Below are 22,464 nucleotides of genomic sequence, written 5' to 3'. Positions count from 1 at the left end.
GATCATCAGCAATCTTCTTCTTTAGCCACATTGGTTTCTTTAACAGTTTTTGTTTTCTTCTTCATTAAGATAATTAATAACCATACTACCTGAATTTATTGTTTCATAATTTTTTAATCCTTTCCTCCTTCCCTGGTCCCTTTTTTCCCCTCTTCCCAAGTCCCTTTTGTACCTGCTATTGGATTTCAAAGTCTTCATTCCCTAGATGTAAAAAAATATCCAGAGATTAAAATAATGGATTATCTTATATTTACATATCTTTGATTGTTGTTGTTTGTGTTATAATGAATCCCAGTGACTATTCCTTTGACAAATCCTAAAAGATAATACCTTTCTCCCACATCGATTAATTTGTTCACTCAACAAATATTTACTGAGTACCTACCAGGTGCTGGGGAAAATGCAGTGAACAATACAATTAAAATCTCTGCCTTGGAATTCACATTCTAGTTAGAATAGACAAAAGTTAGCAAATGAACACCATGTACTTAGGCCAAGTAGTAACGTACACTGGAGGATAATCAGAATAAAGGGGATAAGGGGTGTCCTGTTGAGTTGCATAACATACAGATGTGTCAAGAAAGGCTTCTGTGACATTTGAGTTGAGACTGGAAAGAAGTAGAAGAAGCCCTTGGATGTATGGGTGAAGGGTGTTCCAAGCTAAAGAACAGCAAGTGCAGAAGTCCCGAACCACGAATGAGCCTGGTGTGTCTGAAGAACTGCCTGGAGGCCAGTGTACTGGAGGGAGGGGAAGCCAGAGTGGATGGAGATGAGATCAGAAGGGTAGGTAGAGAGGGTGCTGCGTCATGAAGCCTTGGTGGAAGGACTGTCGCTGACCCCACATCCAAAGTTTCCCAGCATTTCCCACAACACCAACTAGGATCTCCTTGCTGTTCAGAATTCTGTTCGCACAGCGGCTCCTCTCATTGGGTCTTCAAAAGTGTGAGAGAAAGTTGACAGCAGAATAAGTCATGATTGATAGAGGAGGCACTGCTTAAGAGGAAGTTTGCAGGTGATATTCAGATATTGCCTAGTTAACGTCACCATCGCCCTATGCTGAGAGCCTCTGACAAGTTAATTTAAAAGTAGAAGCTACCAATGGTGGTTGAATGGAAATGATGTGTCTTTATAGTAGGAACTCAATAGAAATCACAGACCTCTTATTGACAGTACATAAAAAGTACCAGTAGAGGTCATGTTATACCTTGTTAATATTTTCACATCTTTTCTGTAAGCATACAGATTAAAAATTGTTACTTAAATCACTAATATGATAAATTCAGTAAAATTTTACTTTGAGTTGTTAGGAGTGGTCTGTTTGCTACTTGTATCTGAATAACAACTACCATGTAAAAGTAAGTACTATATTAATGAAATATATTTACCATGAAAACCACATTGAGCATTTTAAAACATGTAGTAGGATATACACTGGAATCGGTATGTGCATTATGGAAATGTGCTGTTCAAGCCGATAAAGATTCATCTGTGGCGTGTCTGGTTGTTCAGAGTCTAGATAAAGGAGATACTTGCATTAAATAAGTATAAAAAACTGATGGGAGTTCTTATCAAAAGACTGTTTTCTCTTTCAAGGAATTGGGTCCTGATGAGTATGAAGAGATGGAAGATGCAGAAGAAGAGGAGGAAGACGACGATGACTCAGCAGATATGGAGGAATCTGATGAGGATGACGAGGAGGCGAGGCCCAGGAGACTGTTCGATGTCCCCATTCGCAGACGCCGCTACTCTCGCCTCTTTTAGCAAAACTGCTAATGGGAGCACTGGAATGAATCCAGCCTGTCAAATAGATTTCTCAATAATGTAAATAACTAAATTGTTCCCAGCATATAGCAAGAAAACTAGCATGAAATATTGTTCCAGGCCCTGGTCTATGCAACTGATTCTTAATTAGGAATTGGATTGTTTGGGTTTACTTTATGTTTTGGGGGTAGAGGAGGAAGTGAAATCTTTTTTTTTTTTCCCTCTCTCTTCTAGAAGTCAATGGAGGAATAGTTCTCTAGCTAAGGAATGGCTATCTCTTTGTTTAAATGAATTTTATACTTATAAAAATGTGGAAGTGGGAAGGAATTGTTATGAAGATTTAAATATAGCAGAAATACCTACCCAAGGATAGAAACTGTGACTGAAAAATTCTGTGAAATGATTTCTTGCAGTTGTGAGTTATTTAGAAATGAACATAATTTGTAATTAGGCTAATCCACTTAGTGGTTCCTATATATTTTGTACTCACAAGGAACTAATTGACTAAATAGCTTGAATGCTGGTTGTTTTGTCCTTTCTTAGACAATCTGCTCTTGAATTTAAAATTTTTATTACTATAACCTTGAATTTAAAGTCTTTATCACTATAACCTTGACTTTGAATTTAGTCTTCAACTCTCCCACCCTTGAATTTGAAACCTTCAACACCGCAACCTGGAATTTAATTTAAAGTCATCAACATTAATAACTTTTATCGTATTGTTCACAGATGCATCATTTTTGAAATGTAGCGTGTAAAAGTATGTATTGTGTTTACTAACAAAAACTTCTTCACAATGTCTCATGTAGTCTACATTTGTAAATACTGCTTCTGTTTTGTTTCTCCTTTATACAGTTGACTGTCTAACTTTGTGATAAGTGACATGAATTTTTTGTTGAGATTAAGTATGTTTATCTGAAACATGAATTTTTTTTGTAATTATATAATTGGAAGTTTGGAATGAAGTTCTCCAAGTGTCAAAAACTCACATTTTGAAAACAAATGTTGGTTCTGCTGCTGTATTTTGTATAATTGCTTATTTCCATAAACTAGTATTAGTAGCTTTTGTTCGTAAGATGGAAGAGGAGATGGAAACTGTTGGCCTGTTGCTAGAGGTCCATTCAAAGTCACTTCCTGGCTTTACCCTGTCAGGTGCCCCACTTTCCATTTTCCCAGGAGCAGCTCTTTTGTGGAGAAAACTGTAGGAAGAGGGAGGTGTGTAGACAGGGTGAAGCTGCTGCCATCAGAGACCATGAAGTCAGACTTACCCTTCCATATTGGCACATGTCAAAATGTTCTGAAATGGAGTGAGTAGTTTTTCCTGCTTATTTTTTTAGAGTGTTATCTGGTTGCTAAATCCTTCTATTATGCCTATCTCTTCTTTTTAATCAACCCACTGATTTTAAAAATTTTATTTTTATTGTTGACACTATCACAGATGTCTATCCTCCCACCCTCCTTGCCCACTTCCGCCCAGCCCCCAGCCCCCATTCCTTCTGGCCATCACCACACTATTGTCTGTGTCTTTGGGTTACGCATGAATGTTCTTTGGCTAATCCCTTTACCTCCTTTCATCCAGTGCCCTCACCCCCACCCCTCGGACAGCTGTCAGTCTGTCTCATGTAGCCATGCCTCTGTTTCTATTTTGTTCATCAGTTCATTTTGTTCATGAGATTCCACATACAAGTGAGATCACATGGTATTTTTAAACTTTCCCGCTAAAGCAAGAATTTAAAACTAGTTAATGTTGGGAGTTAGAGCTGGCCCCTGGGTCCCTTGCCATGGGTAAGTTTCCTTTTTCTGGATGACCTCTCCTTTCTCTCAGTTCCCAGAGCACGCACGGTGCAACTCCACCAATCCTTGCTTCTCCGAATGCTCTAGGCTTGCTTATCCTCTCATCAAATTCACATTCTCTTAGTTGAATGAGTGACCTCTAGTTCATACTAAGGTATTAATAACAAGCTCAGCTTTTTTATTTCATTGGCAAAAATATGTCTTCACACATAAATGGGGTCTAATCATTGGTCAGACTTTTGATGAAAGCCATCTTTATCTCTGGCTCTGAGTTGGCTTGAGAACACCTATCCATTTGTGTAACAGTTCAAGCATCAGGATGAAATGGGTACCTAACAGCTTTAACAGCTTAGAGGTTTTTCCCTCTTGTGACAAGTCAGAGGTAACAATCCAGGGCTGATATGGTGGCCTAATGGTGTCAACATTCCAGATCCCTTCCATTTTTCTGTTCTGCCATCCTTGGCACAAAACTAATCTTAAAGGTCACCTCATGGTTGCAAAATAGAAGCTGCTATTATATTGTGTTCCAGGAAGGATGATAAGAAAAAAAAATTTTAATATCAAGCATAAGACTAGAGAGGTAAAGCAGCAGGTCTCCAGCACGATGGCCAGAGAAGGGGCGGGGGATGCAGGGATTAACAGGCAGCATGGAGACCTAGCTGTAATGGCCCGAGTACGACCTGCTGAAGGTCTCTGACTTAGGGCAGGCAGGAGTAGTGAAGAGGCTGTGAAACTGAGATAACTAAATGGTGAAACAGACTGGAGTTGATGAGATGCGAGGGAGTAGGAGAAATCAAAGTTGATTCCCAGCTTTCTGGCTTCATTTACTGGGGGGTGGGGGACAGAGAACAGCGGAACATTGGAAATGAGTTCAGATTTGGACACATTTGAGTTCAAGATGGCTGTGCCACATGTAGGTGGAGATGTCCAGTGGTCAGTTGGATATGAATATGAAGATTGAGAGAGTGGTCAGGACTGGAGAATAAATAATAGCAAACCATCTGCAAACAAAGTGGACACACTAGAGTCTCCCAGGGAGCACATATAGCAATGATTCTCAGTCCCATCCATCCTGGGGACTGAGATTAGATTATGTGTGGGTCATGGGAAAGAATCGCAGACTAAAAGGTCAAGGAACTGGGAACAAAATCAGGAGAGATTGGCATCTCAGAATCCAGAGAGTTTCAAAGAGGGAACAGCTAATGGAATGCATATAAGAGAATGCATCCGAAAGAGCTTTGTAAACAAGCTCTCATTGGAAATGCAGGTTCAGCTGATTTAAGCCGTGCCAAATGAAGCTCATTTCCTGATATCTATAAGCCATCAGAGGATCCTGGCAGGAGGAACACGTCACGATCCATTATGATTTTCCCTGCTTGAATTTTACCGTGGCCGTACCCTCCTGACTCAGCATAAGCAGCCATGGGATGCAATATTTGCTTACCCTGATCCTCAGTGTCTTCCAGTCCCCGACAGGTCCATGACCTTTTGTTCTCCACTCCGCCCCCCCCACGCCCCCACCCCCCCCACACACCCATGACACTCTCTTATATTGATTTCAGAGAGGAAGGGAGCGGGAGAAAGAGAGAAAAACATTATTGAGGAGAGAGAATCATTGATGGGCTGCCTCCTGCATGTCCCCTGTTGGAGATCGAGCCGGGCCCATGCCCTGACCAGAATCCATCCGTGACCTCCTGGTTCATAGGTCGGGGGCTCAACCACCAAGCCACGCCAGCCAGGGCCAATGTAAGCATTTAAGCCCGTAACGGAGTTTTATCTTAACCTAGCCCTGGCCTTGGGTCTTTCTGAACCTAAGCCAGTGGCTGTCCAGGGTGCCCGGGACGCCTGCGGTGCCCCCGGGGGCCTGGAGCCTGCAGCCTGCGCTTATTGTGTTGGTAACCTGGACTCCCAGACGGGGGCGCGCAGAGTGGGGCCGGAGCCGGGGCGGGGCGGGGCGGGGCCGGAGCCTGGGCGGGGCGGGGCCGGAGCCGGGGCGGGGCGGGGCCAGAGCCGGGGAGGGGCGGGGCCAGCGCGAGGAGGCGGAGTCCGCGGGCGCCCCGTATAAAGGCGGCCCTTCGGCATACACTGCGCGGCGCTGGAAGCGGGACTCCGGGTGCGCTATAAGGTAAGGCCTGGCGGTGGACCGAACCGCGCGTGGAGCTCGGCAGGCACGTGCGCCCCGGGGCAGCTGGGCCCGGACCGCCCCCCGCCCCTAGCGGGCCGTGCCTCCCCCGCCCGAACGCTGTCCCCTTGCGCGGGCCTCCGCGCCTTGGAGACGGCCCCAGCTTTTCCCCAAACCCCAGGGCCGGGTGTCCTCCGAGGCCCTGCCCTTCCCTCTCCGGAGGCGCCTGGTTGCACGCTTTAAGCTCCCCAGAGAGCCCGGAAGAACCCCGGCTTTCCCTGCTTACAACAAAGAAAAAGGGGAGCGCGGGCACTCTTTCCGAAACACCCCAAATTCCGCGGGCCGTGCCCTCGATCCCCTCGGGAATATTTTCCTCGAACCCAAACCACGGAAGGGAAGCCCTTGCAGTTTAGGCAAAAGAAATTGCGCCTTGAAAGGAGGTTAACGCCATCCCTAAACGGTCACAGACCTGCTCCTAACGGACAGGTCTAAATTTTGAACTTTATTGCACCGGGCAGTGCTGAAAACCAGACATTTTTAAGTCCAAGTTTGGTGTGAGGTTCTGTTTTTTTTTAACGTTATTTTTATTGTTGACACTGTTCCCGATGGAGCTTTTGTTTTCCTGGGCCGGCTTGGGCTGCGCTCTAAATAGGATCTGACAGCCGACTTTTAAAGAAACGTTAAATCGTGATTTGAATGGTTTTTAAGGAGAAGCAGGCTCTTTGAGGACCTTGGAAAATGTGTCTACTCACATATTCCATTTCTCTGACACGTAGGAACCTTTTTGATGAAAAAAATGGCTCCTCCGCTGGCCCCGCCCCCGCCCCTGGCGTCGGCCCCGCTCTGCGCGCGGGGGGTTGGCGACTCCAGGTCTGCGGCCCAAGTGCGGCTCCAGGCCACCTGGCCAGGGCGCGGTCCATGGCCCCGGCTCCTGGCCCAGGTTCAGAAAAGGTCCATGGCCAGGGCTAGGGCTAGATGAAGACCTTTAAGAAAAAATGTTAATTGATTCTTTGAGAAACATCGATTTGTTCCTCCACTTATAGATTCTTTGGTTCATTCTTGTATGTGCCCTGAATGAGAATCAACCCTCAACCTTGGCCTCTGCCAACGCTTTAACCAACTGATCAAGACCTTTAAAACCTAGGAAAGTTATGGTGCCCTTCAATTTGTTATTGGGGGAAAAAGGAAGAAACTCCAAGACTTAGATTTCCGTGTGTGTGTGTGTGTGTGTGTGTGTGTGTGTGTGTGTGTTTACTATTATATTAAAATGTATTTCAACACTCTTGTGCACATGCAAGCCTCACCCTGAGTCCAGCTGTTTACTGGCTGGATAATCCCGAGTGGACTACTTACTGTCATTTTCTTACCAGTAAAACCATAGAGCTTACTTTATTCCGTGTTACAAGGACTAAATGAGATAATTCATGGAAAGGGTTCAGTTTGGCACCTGATATGTGGGGGCCAAATGTGGCTGTTAATAGTTCAGGTGCCCATGTTCCCCACTGGGGACAGTTGACGCCCAGTTTTTCAAGGCAGGCACACAGAGCTCAGAACGTTAATAGAGGGAGGTGGCAGTGTTTCCCAAAATGGGGGGAAATTGATGACCCCCAAAGCAGATAGGAACTTGCCTTACTGTGGACCAAACATGCTTGAGATTTGTGGCTTCTGTGTTTTCAAAGTAGAAACAGGAGATCGCTGAACTTTCTTGTACGAAAACATCCCATTAGGCTGAGTGACTTGGAAGATAAAAGTCCAAAGAGAATGGGTTTTAGGAGAGGACAGTGGTCATTTAATGGAACTCATCTTGAACAGCTCCAAGCACAACCTCTTAAAAGGATCACATTTAAAACTCTGGGCCAGCTCTTGAACCTCAGCCAGACGTTCACAAACAAACCCAAGCCCAGAGGTGCTTGAGCTTTTCTAACGAAGATGTTTTTTGCCTGGCCCCCCATAGCTTTGTGAAATATTCATTAAATGGTTGACTCTGCGGAATATCTCCATTAAGTAGCTGGCTCTGCAGTTACAATCTCCAAGAGCAGGGCCATGAGTAGACTCTCTGTAATAAGAGGCCTTCTGGAAAGTCCTGGAACACATTTCCGAGAAGGCCCTGGTAACAGAAGCTTCAGGTTTGTGTAGTTCAGGGAGGTCTGGGGTGGTTGACTGGCAGCAGGACCTCAGAGTGGGAGGGGCTGTTCATTGTGATGTGGCTTTTTGTTTGTCTCTCCCTACTGATGTGGCAAACCTCCGAGCCCTTGACACTACTAGTCACCAGGTAATGTGAGTTACCAGACCCTGGTGAATAGAAGTGGGATCCACCCAACTGTGGCTTTGCAACTGATCTGTTGCCTTGGGACAGGTAACTGCATCCCCCCAGGGCCTCCATTAATGAACTATAAAGCAAGAACGTTGGGTTTTATCTTTGAGGACTGTCTAGTCTTAAAGTTCATCAGCGTTTGAGGCCCCAGGCTCCCAGGAACAGTAACTATACTCTTGGGCATCTGTGAATCTCTTCCCTGGTGGGCTCAGTTTAGCAAATTTATTTCGGAAGCTGAATTCACAAGAAGTCTCCCCACTAGAGAGTAACTGGTGAAGCACTCACACCTGGTCTTAAATGTGGTTCTGCCATGTACCAGCTTTGAGGTGGGTGTATTAGTTTAAAATTGGGACTGAAACAAATCACTACAAACTTAGCAGCTTAACACAAAAGTATTACTCTTACAGTTTCGTAAATAAGAGCCTCAACACGTTCAAGTCGAGGTGTTGGCAGGGCTGTGTTCCTTTCTGGAGGCTTTGTGGGAAAATCTAGTTAGCACAATTACAGTCCTTGTGGTTGGAGGACTGAAGTCCCATTTCCTGGCTGAGTGTCAGTTGAGGACAGTTCTTAGCTTCTATAGGCTTCTATTGCCTCAGCTGTGGCCCCCTTCCTCTTTCTTAAAATTCAGTAGTAGGTGAAATCGGTATCACTCTGAAGCTCTTGCCTCTTCTGTTTTCCCATATCTCTGAGACTGCTGCCTTCCTCTTCCTCTTAAATGTAGTCACCCAGCTTATTTTATACATTAGAATCAAAGGAGGTGACATAGGGTGGAATCCAGGAGATTCATTGGTGGTAGATTAGGGAGGTGAGAGAAAGCAAAGCTGATTTACGTTGGTGGGTTGCGGATGGTTAATAATTAACACTATAGCACAGAGAGATGGTATTCAGGGAACAAAATAACAGGAATGGTTCTGGGGCTTCGTGCTCTGGTGTGGTGGGTGTGCCCCAAAGGGTCTGGCAAAGGAGAATACTCTGAAATTCCAAAGCTATGTTATGTTAGATACAAAAAACAAAACAAAACAAAAAACCCACACAAAACAACAAAAAAACAAGATAGGTTCCCTTAAGGGAAAGACTAACCTTTGTCCAGGAAGCTGTAGGCCCATGACTACCTGCCATGACCTGCTTTTAGTTGGGAATTTTTATGTTCAGACCGTCCTGTGTGGTTACTTCGGTTTCTGAGTTTGTAGGGCCTGCCACGCAGGCCTCCCCCAAGCTTGTAGGTTTAGCATGTGGTCCCCTTTTTGTCCACAGACAATTAAAAATCTCCCTGTGTCTTGACTTCCTTAGCAGACAAAAGAGGGTTTAAGGCATTCGGCCCTGCCTCCTCTCCCCTGATGCCCACTGCTACACATGTAGGCATGCATGTAGTGCGGACTCGTCATCAGAGTTACCTGAGGAGGAGATAGGCCTCTGTGCTCCATCTTCAGCAAAGTCAACTTTTAGTGGAGAATACCAACAGCATGTTGCCAGTCAGTTACTGAATTTTCCCAGGGCAAACAGGGTGAGGAAAGATGGGAAAGAGGATAAGAACAAAGGCTAAGTATGTGACCAGCAGCACATTTCCCAGGAAGATCCACCCGTCACAACTAGACAAAGGGAGGTGGAGACAACTAGAAAAGACAACTCATTTTTTTAAATAACCCAATAGGAGACAATAAAACCTAGACGAGGTATGGGAGAATCGGGGACTGTTAACCCCATAGTCCTCAGCCAATGAGGAACCGGGGGAAGGACTCTCACACGCTAGGGATAAATTGCCTGTGACAGGCTCTGGCGTGCCTGCTCACCCAGACACCCAATCTTGCAAGACTGCATTGAAGGTCTCATTTTCACCATACTTCCTGTCTCTGAGTCCGTTATCTGACTTCGGACAGGTGAGCATTTCTCACTCCTGGAACTCCATTCACTTCCCCAGAGTGAACAAGGAGGTGTTCCCATTATACTTGCGAAAGTGGGGAGCGGGAGCTTCCAGCACGCCGAGCTGTTGCCTCCTGTTCTGCTCCCGGATACAGGTTGGCGCCCTCCAGAGTCCCTCGTTGGGCCGGATGCCCTCAGTGGCACGGCCTGGAGAAGTGGCCTTCACTAGGCCGGCGCAGCCAACAGCACTGGGTGCGATTACAGCAGAGCAGGAATCGCAGCTGCTGCGTTAAGTCCTTTCCTCACATTCTCAGTTGACCTAACAACCTTTATGGGTGGAGAAAGGGTGCGAAGCTACTAGAGGTTAGAGCTAGGGTGGGGCCGGGAGGTCCTGACTCGGCCCTGTGTGCTGTGACTCCCCACGGCTGCCCCCTCACCAGGATCCACATCATTTCTTCCGTAAGCTGAGGTCTTAGGGCAGGAGAGGGACCCAGTGATGCCCCATCTGAGAGCATCCTTTGGTTCATGGCACCCCACCTGGTAGATTTCCTGTTTTCTTGGCCTGCTAGCTCCTTCCCCGCGTTTCCTGACACCCCCCCCCTGCCCCCCCACGACCTTCCAATTCCTGGGTTCTGCGATAACCAGTCAGTAGTCAGTCATTTGCTGGTTCCTGACCGTTCTCTGTGTGTCTTCCTTCCAGGTTCAGTAGACAATGGGAAGCAAAGGAGGGTTCACCCTGCTCGGGCTCTTGATCATCCTTTCTGTCCTCTGTGATTCAGGTGAGTGGTCCCGAGGGACATGGATCTTGACCATCTGGGCCCCCTTGGCCACCCGCTTCCTTCTTCTTAGGCCTCAGAAGACTGAGCTGATGCCCCTGGCCTCCGCCTGGCGTTGGTGGCTTTGCCTTCCAGTGTTACCGGCCCAGGGCCGTGTGCCAACTCCTTTCTGCGTTACAGCCTTCCAGAGTTACAGCCATTCTGGGTTACAGAGCTGCTTGTGGGGTGGCGGAGGGGCGGAGGGGTACTCTCAGCAGCTTAAGTTTCACCCTCTCCCCACAAGCTGCTGGGACACCAGTGGACCCACCATTAGCGTGCTGTGCTCTGTCCTTCTGCCCCGACCTCTGTGCGCCACGAAGAGCTGATGCTTCTAGCATTTATGCGCCGAACGCTGTTCTGAACACTTCACGGGCGTTTACTTATTTAATCCTCACGTCCACCCTATGGAGTAGGCACTGTTTTTATCGCCGTTTTACCAGTACAGTTGACAAGACGGGGGCCCAGAGAGATCAAATAGCTTGTAAACTGTCCCACGGAAGTGGCATAGCCCGAATTTGAACCCAAACCGCTAGGCACCAGACCATCTGCTCTGAACTCCTTCACCGCCCTGCCGCCCCTCCCTGGCTCCTGGAGGTATTCGTGTGTTTCTGAGTCTAAGCCTCTGTAACACTGGACACACCAGTGTGACTTGCTTTGCTCCGTCAGGAGGATCAAGTTTTTCATTTTCTGCCTGTGTCATAGTGGTGCCGCCAGTTTTGTGGGGGGAGGGGACAGAGAAGGAAATAGCAGTGCGGTGAGCAAAAGAACAAAGGTATCTGCCATGCTGGAGCAGGTCTCACATATTAGTCGCTTTAGTGGCCACCATATATTGAAAGCCTGTTACGTAGTAGGGACTGTGCCGAGCCCGCACTCATTGCATCCTTCCAGCCATCCCGTGAGGGGTTAGTGCTGTTAAACCCATTTTATAGTTTGAAGCTGAAGCAAAGAAGAAACCAGCCCAAGGACACATTTGAATATGCTCTCCCTTTGCGGGGCGGGGGGTGTAGGGGGGAGGTGGGGGCCAGGGGGAGGGGAGAAGTGATGACTCATCTCCTTCCCTCCTCCCTCCCCACCTCTGCTGATTCTAGCCAGGGGATGTTACATTACAACACTACATTACTGTCTGGATTCTTCTAGCCAGTGTGTGTTCTGTAGTTAGAATCACCTGATCATGCCCCTTTCCAAAGTCTGTTGATGGCACAGGTCTGGGTGTGGGGCCATCAGCTGTTCTGTGAGAGAGTCGGCATCTGGAGCAGATGCTTCTACCCAGGCTTAGCAGTGAAAAGATCAGAACAGTCGACCGATGACTTATTGCTGGTCCCTGACCTGGGTCTCCCCCATAATTTGTGCCATTTTCCTCTCTTTCCCACTCAGGACGGTTAGAAGAGTGACATGGTTAGACCAAGCTGCGGTTTCAGAACTGGCAGCCTTGGTTTGAGGCCCGCTCTCTCACTTAGTAGCTGTGTGAACCGGGGCAAGTTAGTTAACGCCTTAGTCTTAGCTTCCTCCTGAAAAAAATGGTGATGGAGATCACTGCGCCTACCTCTTAGAACAGTTCTGTGAAGGCTGAGCTTCACACGTAGGTGCCCAGATGTGTGAACACTGAATGAATGTGTGAGCTCTGAACACTTCTGCCCACTGAAGTTCCAAACGCGAGCTTCCACTCTGACTCAAGGATGGATGGTCAAGAAGGCACATGAACTCTAGCTCTAGCCAGGAGAAAATTCGAGGCCATGGGCAACCGAAGAGCCAGGCTAGAACAATCCCTCCTCCTTCCATTCTCTCCGCTCCTGTGTGTGCACACGTCGGGAGCAGAGAAGAGAAGAGAAAAACTGCCTCTTGTCCCTTCTCATGGTGGCTCCCTCACGCAGGCATGACAAACACTTCCTGGGGAGGTGAGGCAGAGTGGCATAACGGAGCCCTGCCCCAGGCATGGCAGAAGGCCAGCGGGAGGAGGGAGGTCATGTCTCTAATTAGAAGAGGGTGTGTCCGCATGAATCAGGAGCGTCGTCTTGCAACTCTTCTCTGCCTCTCCCCGTGACAGAAGTGAAATAGGAACTGTCTTTTTCTTGTCACCGTTGATCTAAAGTGGAGAAGGAAAAATAATCCAGCAAAACCTGAAGTCTAGCTAGCCAAGAGGAACCCTAAGAACATGAACTGGAGCAGAATCGATGTTCACATCAGAGAACCAGAGGCAGTTTGCATCCGATGGAGCCGGTTCTCGTGTTCGGTGACACCTGGGTGCCCCACCTGCCTGGGTTTGAGGTGTTCTCTCTCCCTTGATCATGTGTGCTGCTGGCGATGGGTCAGCTGCTGAGCAGGGAGCAGCTTCAGTGAGGGCACCTGACCCAGAGGTCGTCATCTCTGTAGAGGCCAGAGAGCAAATGGTGAGGTTTTGCAGGCCAACAGACAAATTCAAGGATATTGTGTCAGCTTTTTTAGAAATAACGAGAGAAAACAATACAGATTTTCCGTTGACAAAATTTGAAATGTTATCATTGAATACAGTTATTTGTAATACAGATCTAATGGGAAGAATGGAATTCTTTCTGGGAGAATAACATTTTGCTTACTTGGGTTTCAGAAATTAGTGTTCCCTCTCATCCAGTTGGTGGCAAGTATTCATCTGTTAGTGCTGATCTGTAATGAGATGTTCTGTAGTTCATCTTCGACAATGTCTTTTCACACAGGTAGCTACCACCAAGTACTGATTATTAATCCGTGGAAATGTGATTTCATAGAGCATATTTGTTGCTGGGGAGGCATTTATAGAATTTCCTCAGCTTATTCAACTTCCAGTTGAAATGCTTAATTAGAATAGTTATATGGATTTTTAAATACGGAAATTTCCTTTGCACTTGCATCAGGGTCCAAAAACTGTTGCTAGAATTGTAGTTTTGTCAGCAGGGCACAAGGGGATCTCCGGCCTGAGACAGTACTCTGCACCCCCAGTTCTTGTCTTGCTTATGGGAATAAATTCAAACAAGAGACGACAACAGCAAAAGCAGACAAGGATTTATTTGTAGGAAAGCGATACACTCAGAGAGGGCCTGAGCGGGCAGGTTAGCTGGCTGAGACCAAACTGAGTGCCCCTGGTATTTGGGAGTTTAGAGGATTTATACCCCTAGATTGGCATGCCCCTAGGCAAGGAGCTAGTCATACCCTCCCTCATATTTCAAAAAAAAAAAAAAAAGTATCTTTAAGCTATAAGACTCCTTCATCTAAGTCAAGGCTGGGGAACCATTTTTATGCCAAGGGCCATCTGGATATTTATAACATCATTTGCTTAATATAAGTCACTTAATGTAAATTTATGTTGCCGTGAAAGAAGCTCCTAGATGCATTGAATTTTGAGTCTCACCTGTGGTTGCCTGTCAGGGCCAGACCACATGATTTCTCGTGCCTCGTGGTCTGCAGGGCAGATGTTCCCACCATTGATCTAGGTCTAAGCCACGGTTTAGCTCCCATCGTGGTGGGGCTCTGAATCTTTCCAGCTCACAGAGGGGCTTGCTGCCTCCATTGTCTATTTTCAGTTTGTTGCATCTCACACTTATTTCCTCTAAGACCCAGCTGAGAGCTTAGAGGTCCCCTCAGAGGTCAGCTGCCTCTCCCAGCCTCTTGCAGCTCATATCTTTCTCTCTGCCTACCCTAACAGTCTGAGCTTGGAGAAATCCACCTGCTGCAAGTGTGTGTGTGGGAAAGCAAGCATGCTGACCTCTGCCCCGTTGTCATGGAGAGGGTGGGCTTCCTGCTGCAGCCAGGAGGGCAAGTCAGTGCTGGTGAACCAGATTCTGATGGCTTTTCTCCCTGATTCTAGGTCATAGCCTGCGGTGCTACTCCTGTCTCAACCCAGGGGGTGCGTGCGATCTCATCTCCAACTGTTCCGTTAATTTTGATGCATGTCTCTACGTCAAAGCCGGTAAGAGCCTCCCCGCCTCTCCTCAGGGTAATGGGATGATGGGAACCCGGAGAAAATATTGGGCCACTCTACCCTCATTAGACTTGCATCCAACAAGTAACAGGTACCATTTCATAGCATCAGCTACATGTAGCACTAAGCACTCCTCATGTGTTTTTAATGGAATGCTTCTCACCTACCACTCAGGGGGATGTTTTTTATTCTCAGTTGACAAATGAGGAAACAGAGGCTCAGATGAAGCAACAGACTAAGGACAAGTAACCAACCCAGGATTTGAATGTGGGAATCCATCTATTCCAATGCTTATTCTCCTAACAGCAATGCTGGCTGCCTCCCAGTCTTTTAAGAGCCTCCTGTGTGTCCGAGTCTGAGCAAGTGGCTAGGAATGCAAAGATGAAGAAAGGTGATGAGATTATGGCAGAGGCCTGTGTATTAGCTGTGTCAGAAATATAAAAGGAGAAAAGTGTTCCTGAGTGTGACAAAGGCAGGCGCCACCCAAGGTTTGTGGCCTCAGAGAGCAGGACGCTCAGGGAAACGGGGTGGGGACCGCTAAGACTGCATTTCCCATAGTGGTCAGGCCCTAGAGTCTCTGTCTCCATAAATCCTATTAAAATAGGATCCAGGAAGTGGTGGACAAAGGAAGGAAACAAGCAACAGCGTGCCCTTTTCTGTTCTTGGTGGATGTGGTTCTGGGTTGAATCTAGGTGTGGAAATGATACTGGCGAGGAATGGCTATGTCTGGGTCTCCTTAGTTAGGTAACGCGCACCAGTTGTATATGAGCACAGAGACCTGGTTCTTTCTTAACCTGCCACCAATAGGTTCTTTCTGCCTCTTTTTTACTTATAAAAGGTGTGTGTTTGATGGTAGAGGTGGGGAGGAACCTGGGAAGAGGGAGGTAGACTAGAGCCAAAATATATTTTCCAGGTCTCAAATCCCATTGTTTCTTACCTCAATTATTAGGCTTTTATTTTAATTTTTTCCAACTTTATTAAAGTAAAGGTGTACAAGGTGCTGATTTGATGATATACATATACATTATGAAATGGTGACCACAATCAACCTAATTAACACATCCATCATCCCACATAGTTACCTTTTGGTGTGAGGGAGAACACTTAAGATCTATTCTCTTAACAAACTTCAAGTATACAATACAGTATCATTAACTATAGTCACCATGCTGTACACGGGACTCTCAGAACTTACTCATCTTAGAATGACTTGTTAAGCTTTAAAAAAGCTTGATGTAAACAATGAGGCACACTTCCTAGAAAGGACAAAGCCCAGAACACTGACTTCACCAAATGCTGGCAAGGATGTGGAACAATAGGAACTCCCATCTGTTGCTGGTGAAAATGGAAAATGGTGCAGACAGTTCGGTAGTTTCTCCAAGAAACTAAACATACTGTCACCATATGAGTCAGAAATTGTGTTCCTCGATATTTACCCAAACGAGTTGAAAGCATATATGCCCACCTTGACCTGCATACAGATTGGTAAGTTTTATTTATGAGTGCCCAAACTTGGAGCAACCAAGATGGCCTTCAGTAGGTGAATGAATAAATAAACGGGCACATCCAGACAGTAGACTAAAAAGAAATGAGTGATCAAGCCATAAAAGGCATGAAGGGAACTGAAATATACTAGTATTTTCCTAAGTGAAAGAAGCCAACCTGAGAAGGCTGCATCCCACATCATCCCCACAAGAGGACATTTTGGAGCAGGTAAAACTAAGGGACAATAAAAAGTCAGCGGTTGCCAGGGGTTAGCTGAGAAAAGGGAGGGGCGATGAAGTAGAGCACAGAATTTTTAGGGCGATGAAACTGCTCTCTGATACTATAACGGTGGATACATGTCACACATTTGTCAAACCCCTTAGAATGTACAAAACCCAGAGGGAACCCAAGTGTCAGTTATGGACTCTGGGTGATAATGATGAGTCCCTGTAGGTTCATCAGTTGGAAAAAATGTCCCACTTTGGTGTGGGTTGTTCATCGTGTGGGAGGATGTTTGGGGTGGGGGTGCCAGGGAGCTCTATGGGAACTCTGTACTTTCTGCTCCATTTTGCTGTGAATCTAAAACTCCTCAAGGATGAATTTATTTTTTAAGAAGGATAACGTGAATCTTAATGTTTTTTCTTCTCATGAACATTAGTCCCCTTACTTAAGCTAGACATCTTGGAATAGATATATTCTGACCTTACTGTAAGGCAGATACTAACAGAGCATCTAAATCCCCCTCCAGCTCTGGAGACATCAGCCTGGGAGAGGCAGGGCACACTCATAAACACGAGTCAGAGGCCAGGCACTGCATTAGAGAAGGCATTTAATTACTCTAGCCACCCCACCCCCACCCCCCAGCTGTAAAAGGGGAATGCCTATCTCCTGAGGCCAGTGAAGCTCTTAGAGGAGAGAATGGGTGTCATTGTGCTGTGCAGATTCCGTCCGGAAGAGAGGCGGGTCTTGGGTGTTCCCTGAAACACCATTTACTGGCATCCTGGCCGGGTCCTGGAAGTGTAAACCGTGTACTTGGAGTCTGGCAGAAGTGTCTGATGGCGGTGTCAAGTGATCATTGCCGTAATGGCCTGCTACACAGGCACACTAGGACGGTTGTGCGCTGTTGCTCGGTGAAGGTAGGCTCAAGCCAAATCTCCGAAGAGAGAGGGGAGGGTGTGCCGAGCAGAGCGAGAAAACCTCTAACATCCCAGTGACTTGGATATCATCCACTTTTATTTGGGTGATTCCGATCGTGGCTTTGGTGAGAGACGAACTCTCCTAAGGTTATTATGCAAATAAGATAATTCAAGTGAAGTGCTTGGCTCACTGCAGGACACTCAGTAAGTGGCTCATCGGTAGCAATGATTAATGCATTACTTACTCTCTGTTCTCCCCAAGCTGATAGGCTTCCCTAATTAAAATTCTGTTAGCTTTAATGCGTTCCCAGTTCCAATGCCTGAGTACTGTTACATGCAGCAATATCTTGTCCTATTCAACGGTATCCTTAGCACAGTGTTAGAAGCACACACTTACATACCGATGATCCAAGCATGTAGAGCCTCTGCTACACTTGCTCACACTTCAGTGTGGGCCTCTCAGAGGTGGTGAGCCGCCTGTGAAGAACAGCCGGACGGAGTTGGGTGGGTGTAGTTCAGTGAGTCAGCAGGGTGGGGCAAGTGGAGTTTATCAGGATTTGGCACCTGCCTGCACCTCTGCAGACTGTGGGGAGAGTGCTCAACGCAGGAACACTGGCAGCTGTCCCTCCAGCCCTTGTCCTGAAGCCACACGATTCAGTGTTCCCCTCTCTGTGCCCTGGTGCCTTTTGGGCTGCTGGCTCTTTGCTGTAGCTTAGGGTGAATGTTTGCGAGTGAGTGAATCTGTGTGTGGGCCCTTTAAGAGGGTGCCTGGGTTGCCAGCAGCCCTCCATCTCACCAGATGGACTCCCCGCTGATCTTTACAGCCAGATGTTGTGGAGACTCCTCTTCCCAGGACTGGTGCTCCAGGCTGGGGGACCTGGTGTGGGGCTGGGACCCCTCACCCCTCGTGAGGTACCTCTGCAGCCAAGATATCCCTCCTGATTCTCAACTGCTGCATGTGGGTGTGAGACCAGCCTGTTTCTCCTCTCTGTCCTCCTATCAGTCTCAACGTGGCTGCTGCTTTATATCCTTAGTTACAGGAGCTCCATTCACTAGTCTTCAGATAGTTCTCAGGGTGTTTGTTCTGTAATTTAGTGGTAATTTTGATGTGTTCATGGGAAGAAGCAAGCACAGCATTTATCTACTCCACCATCGAGACCGGAATTTCTCATTGTAGTTTTGATTTGTATTTTCCTGAGAGTATTTTCCTGATAACTAATGATGCTAAGCATCTTTTCATGCATTTATTGGCCATTTGTATATCTTCTTTGGAGAAATATCCACATCCTTTGCCCATTTTTTAATTGGGTTATTTGTATTTTTATTGTTGAGTTGTGTTTTATATATTCTGACTAGCCTCTTATGTCAGATATGATTTGCATACCTTTTACCCTCTTTTGTGTATTTCTTGATAGTGTTCTTTGAAGCATAAACGTTCTTAATTTTGATGAAGTCCAATTTATCTATTTTCCTGCATGTTTTTTTATTTTATTTTATTGATTTTTTACAGAGAGGAAGAGAGAGGGATAGAGAGTTTCTCTCTCATCGATGAGAGAGAAACATCGATCAGCTGCCTCTTGCACACCCCCTACTGGGGATGTGCCCGCAACCAAGGTACATGCCCTTGACCGGAATCGAACCCGGGACCTTTGAGTCCGCAGGCCGACGCTCTATCCACTGAGCCAAACCGGTTTCGGCTCCTGCATGTTTTTAAAACTCAGGCTCTTCCACATCAACACCTATAGGTGTATGTCATTACTATCCATATGAATATCATTGTATGGAGCTCTACAGTAATTTCTTCAGACACTTCTTTTATTAATGGGCTGGTTTTATAGTTTACTAGAGGCCCGGTGCACAAAATTCATGCACTTGGGGGCGGGGGGGTCCCTTAACCTGGCCTGTATCCTCTCGCAGTCTGGGAGCCCTTGGGGGATGTCCAACTGACGGCTTAGGCCCGCTCCCCAGGGGAACATCCTTAGCGCTGCTGTGGAGGTGGGAGAGGCTCCCGCCACCACCACTGTGCTTGCCAGCTGTGACCCCAGCCTGGCTTCTGGCTGAGCAGTGCTCTCCCTGTGAGATGGGGCCAAAACTGGCTCTCTGACATCCCCCGAGGGGTCCCAGATTGTGAGAGGGCACAGGCCAGGCCGAGGGACCCCACCGGTGCACGATCGAAGCTGGGGAGAGATGCGGGAGGTTGGCCAGCCAGAGAGGGGCCATGGGGGTGCTCCAGGGCATGTCTGGCCCTTCTCACTCAGTCCTGATCAGCTGGACCCCAGCAGCAAGCTAACCTACCGGTCAGAGCATCTGCCCCCTGGTGGTCAGTGCACGTCATAGCGAGCAGTTGAGTGCCTTAGCACATCATTAGCATATTACACTTTGATTTGTTGAACGGCCAACCTGTCGACCGCACACTTAGCATATTAGGCTTTTATTATATAGGAGGATTGCTGTTACAGATAGTACTGCAATGACCATTTGGGGGGCATATATCTTAACCTTTTTTACAAGTTATGTCATAGAATAAAATCTAGAAGTGGAATTGCTGGATCATGTTGTGGGCATGTGTTTAAAAATCTGGGTAAGTCTCTTACAACATCATTATGACTGCCTGTTGCCTCCCCTCCACACACAATCCTACTGGCTCTGATGAGACTTTGGTTTTATGGGAAAGTTCCATTGAGAGCTGTGTCATCACTTACTTAACTGTTCCCCTTTGCAACCCAACTGGGATGCCCATTCTTGCCCACATGTCTCTACTGCCACAAGGTCAGTTCCCAGGAGTGGAATTGAGGGCCCAAAGGCAGGTCTGGAACTTTGCCCGCTTGTTTGCTTACCCTCGTGTGTGTTTCTCCCACAGAGACACGGACATACTACCAGTGTTGGAAGTTTGACAACTGCAACTACAACTACCTCGCAAAAAACTTAGGCGAGAAGACTCTGCAGTACGAATGCTGCCAGAGGGACCTGTGTAACAAAAGCGGCGGGACGAGCCTAACAGGGACCATCGCTCTGCTGGTGACGCCGCTGCTCACAGCGTTCTGGAGACTTCTCTAAATCAATACCAGGAGCGGTTCTCCTCACTCCCTGCGTCTGTGTGTTCCTTATTTCCTGTGCTGCCACAAAAGCTTTCTATTTCCTTACTGGATCCTGTTGGGAAAGACCAAAACTAGCGTGAGCAACTTGGATAGAGAGAGAGAGAGAGAGAGAGAGAGCTGGAAAACCAGTCCTGTTTGCAGAGAAGGCCCCTCTGAGGGAGGAAGTGTAGGAGTGAAGCCTGTGCCACGTTAGCTGGGTTAGTGGCGTGCTGCTTCCTCTGCTCGTTGCAGTGATGGCTTGAGTAGATTCTCTGGCATCGGCACTTATTTCCCCGCGTGTTCCTTGGATGTAGTTACCAGTATGATCAGTGCTTTTGCGGGGAGGGGGGGCGGCGGGTTGGAGCAGAGGGCCTCTTTTCAGCAATCTCTTTCACGGGATGCTTTCATCCCCTCCTTTAATGGCCCCTGTGTTGCCATGTAGGCATGATGAATGTTCGAGATGTGGGCTGTCAGGGGCAACGAGATTCTAAATGCAGAGTGATTGGAATGACTGCTGTATTCTCCACTGGAAGGTGTCTGGCAGAGTAGGAGACAGGCTTTCCAAGGTGGCAGGGCATAGAGGCACCAGGTCTGCCTTTAGAGAGGTACCAGTGGCTGAAATCTGAATTTTCTTCTTTTCCTAAATTTTGTATGGGCTTTGCTGTCTTTCCCTAAAAACAACTTAAGCACTCAATTAATGGTGTGTTAAAACTATTCCCCTCCCCTTTTCCTTGGAATGATGGCATATTTTCGCTTTGTCACAACAGTTCAAGACTAAATATTTGGACATGCTTTGCTACAAGTGATTTACAGTATCGTGTGCTTATTTTGAGTATTATCAGTGGGAATACCCGCATGTGTATGTGGATTGTAAGAATGCAATGGGAAGATGTCATCACGAGCAGCAACAGGCCCACAGGGATGTTCTGCCTGCTGACGTCAAGCCTGTTGACTCCTAGCTGCCTCGGCACAGATTATGTGATGTTCATTTGTAAGGGCCGACAGCATCCTCACAAATGTCAAGACTTTGAGAAGCTCTACCAGTTTCCTAAAGAGAGAGACCCCTTTTCAGGAGGGCAAAGTCTTGCCTTTTTTGTATGTGTGGATACTGGTGAATAATTCTCAAGATCTGGTAGACTTAGTAACATTTATATTCTTATAACCTTGTCTGCTTTTAACAGCATGGCCTGACTTGCCGATGAAAGTGAGATTTCTTGATTAACATTTAAAAGAACAACAGGCCTTGATTATGTAATCTGCGAGATAAAGCGGAACGAATGATGCCTTTTTGAAAATAAAATGTAATCAAATGCATGCGTGTGGTCATTGGGCCCGGAAGGATAGCAGCGTACGCAGCATGCCCAATGCCAGGAGAGAGTGTGGGCGGTGCCAGTTGTCTCCTGTTGATGCCATAGACAAATAAAGACTTCCTCCTCCAGACCTGGCGTTCCCTGTGCTCTGTGTTCCCTGTTGGCGCCGTGCTTTTCCTTACGTCATCTTTCATTCTGTTCCAAGACAAAATGGTAGTTGTGACTCTTTCCTTAACAGGACTTTTTCTGCCCGAGGAAGTACTGGCCATGCCACAGCCACTGGCGTATAGGATTAGTCGCCATAAAACTTGTCTTTGTCTAAACTAAAGCTTCCTGTTTGTGCACACCTACATTATTTTGGAGTAAAATAGATGACCACAGTACTTCTGGGTGGGTGTCTGTGGGTCCATTGTAGGTAAGGATGTCCTTTTCGGTCCAGAGCCTATGGGATGGGGGGGAGGGGGGCGGGGAACAGCATGCACCCTGCAGAGGGCGGGTGCACTGAACTGGGGGTCAAGGTTCTGGGATTGTGGAGTGGGGAGCTTCTTTTCTGTGATGCGCTTTCCTAGGCGTGCTGCCATTCCCATCCTCACTATTATTGGCTACATGCAAGTTAGCCAACCCCAGTACATTGGGCCTATAACTTCAGCTAGTGCTCATGCTGGCTCAACTCGCCCCGCTCGGTCTGGCGATATCTTTTACAGATAGGTCAATATCAACCAACCTGGAATACTGATGGGGTGGCCCTTGAATGTGTTGGTGTGATAGGGTGCTATGGCCAGAACTGAAACTCAACATTATAATTCATTGACTCAACTAGTATAGCTAAAGGGGGACCTGGCGCCAAATTCTTCAACAG

At 47.1% G+C, this 22,464-nt stretch overlaps 2 protein-coding genes across 2 annotated transcripts in view; both read left to right on the top strand.

Annotated features, from left to right (window-relative positions):
• FBXO3 (F-box protein 3) overlaps nt 1-2,771 on the top strand; it is a 33,611-nt gene extending 30,840 nt beyond the window's left edge. The window contains exon 11 of the mRNA XM_079787068.1: nt 1,594-2,771. Within this exon, the coding sequence (XP_079643194.1) occupies nt 1,594-1,761 (168 nt within the window). The 3' untranslated portion in view covers nt 1,762-2,771. The remainder of the gene's footprint in view (nt 1-1,593) is intronic.
• A 2,839-nt stretch (nt 2,772-5,610) lies between these two features.
• Nucleotides 5,611-21,735, top strand: CD59 (CD59 molecule (CD59 blood group)). The gene is made up of 4 exons (XM_079787067.1): nt 5,611-5,680; nt 10,552-10,630; nt 14,484-14,585; nt 20,079-21,735. Exons 2-4 carry the CDS (start codon nt 10,564-10,566, stop codon nt 20,273-20,275), a joined length of 366 nt encoding a protein of 121 aa, XP_079643193.1. The 5' UTR covers nt 5,611-5,680; nt 10,552-10,563; the 3' UTR covers nt 20,276-21,735.
• The last annotated feature ends 729 nt before the right edge of the window (nt 21,736-22,464 follow it).

Source organism: Cnephaeus nilssonii (assembly GCF_951640355.1).
Source record: "Cnephaeus nilssonii genome assembly, chromosome: 13".
NCBI classification, from domain to species: Eukaryota; Metazoa; Chordata; class Mammalia; order Chiroptera; family Vespertilionidae; genus Cnephaeus; species Cnephaeus nilssonii.
Note: the sequence above shows the minus strand (reverse complement) of the source record. Positions and strands in the feature narration are given on the sequence as shown.

What these genes read in the sequence shown, in the direction of transcription:
- CD59 (XM_079787067.1), top strand. Translation starts at nt 10,564, where the DNA reads ATGGGAAGCAAAGGAGGGTTCACCCTGCTCGGGCTCTTGATCATCCTT. An exon ending in TTCTGTCCTCTGTGATTCAG is followed by an intron (nt 10,631 to 14,483) that starts GTGAGTGGTCCC and finishes CCCTGATTCTAG; the next exon opens with GTCATAGCCTGCGGTGCTAC. An exon ending in ATGTCTCTACGTCAAAGCCG is followed by an intron (nt 14,586 to 20,078) that starts GTAAGAGCCTCC and finishes TTTCTCCCACAG; the next exon opens with AGACACGGACATACTACCAG.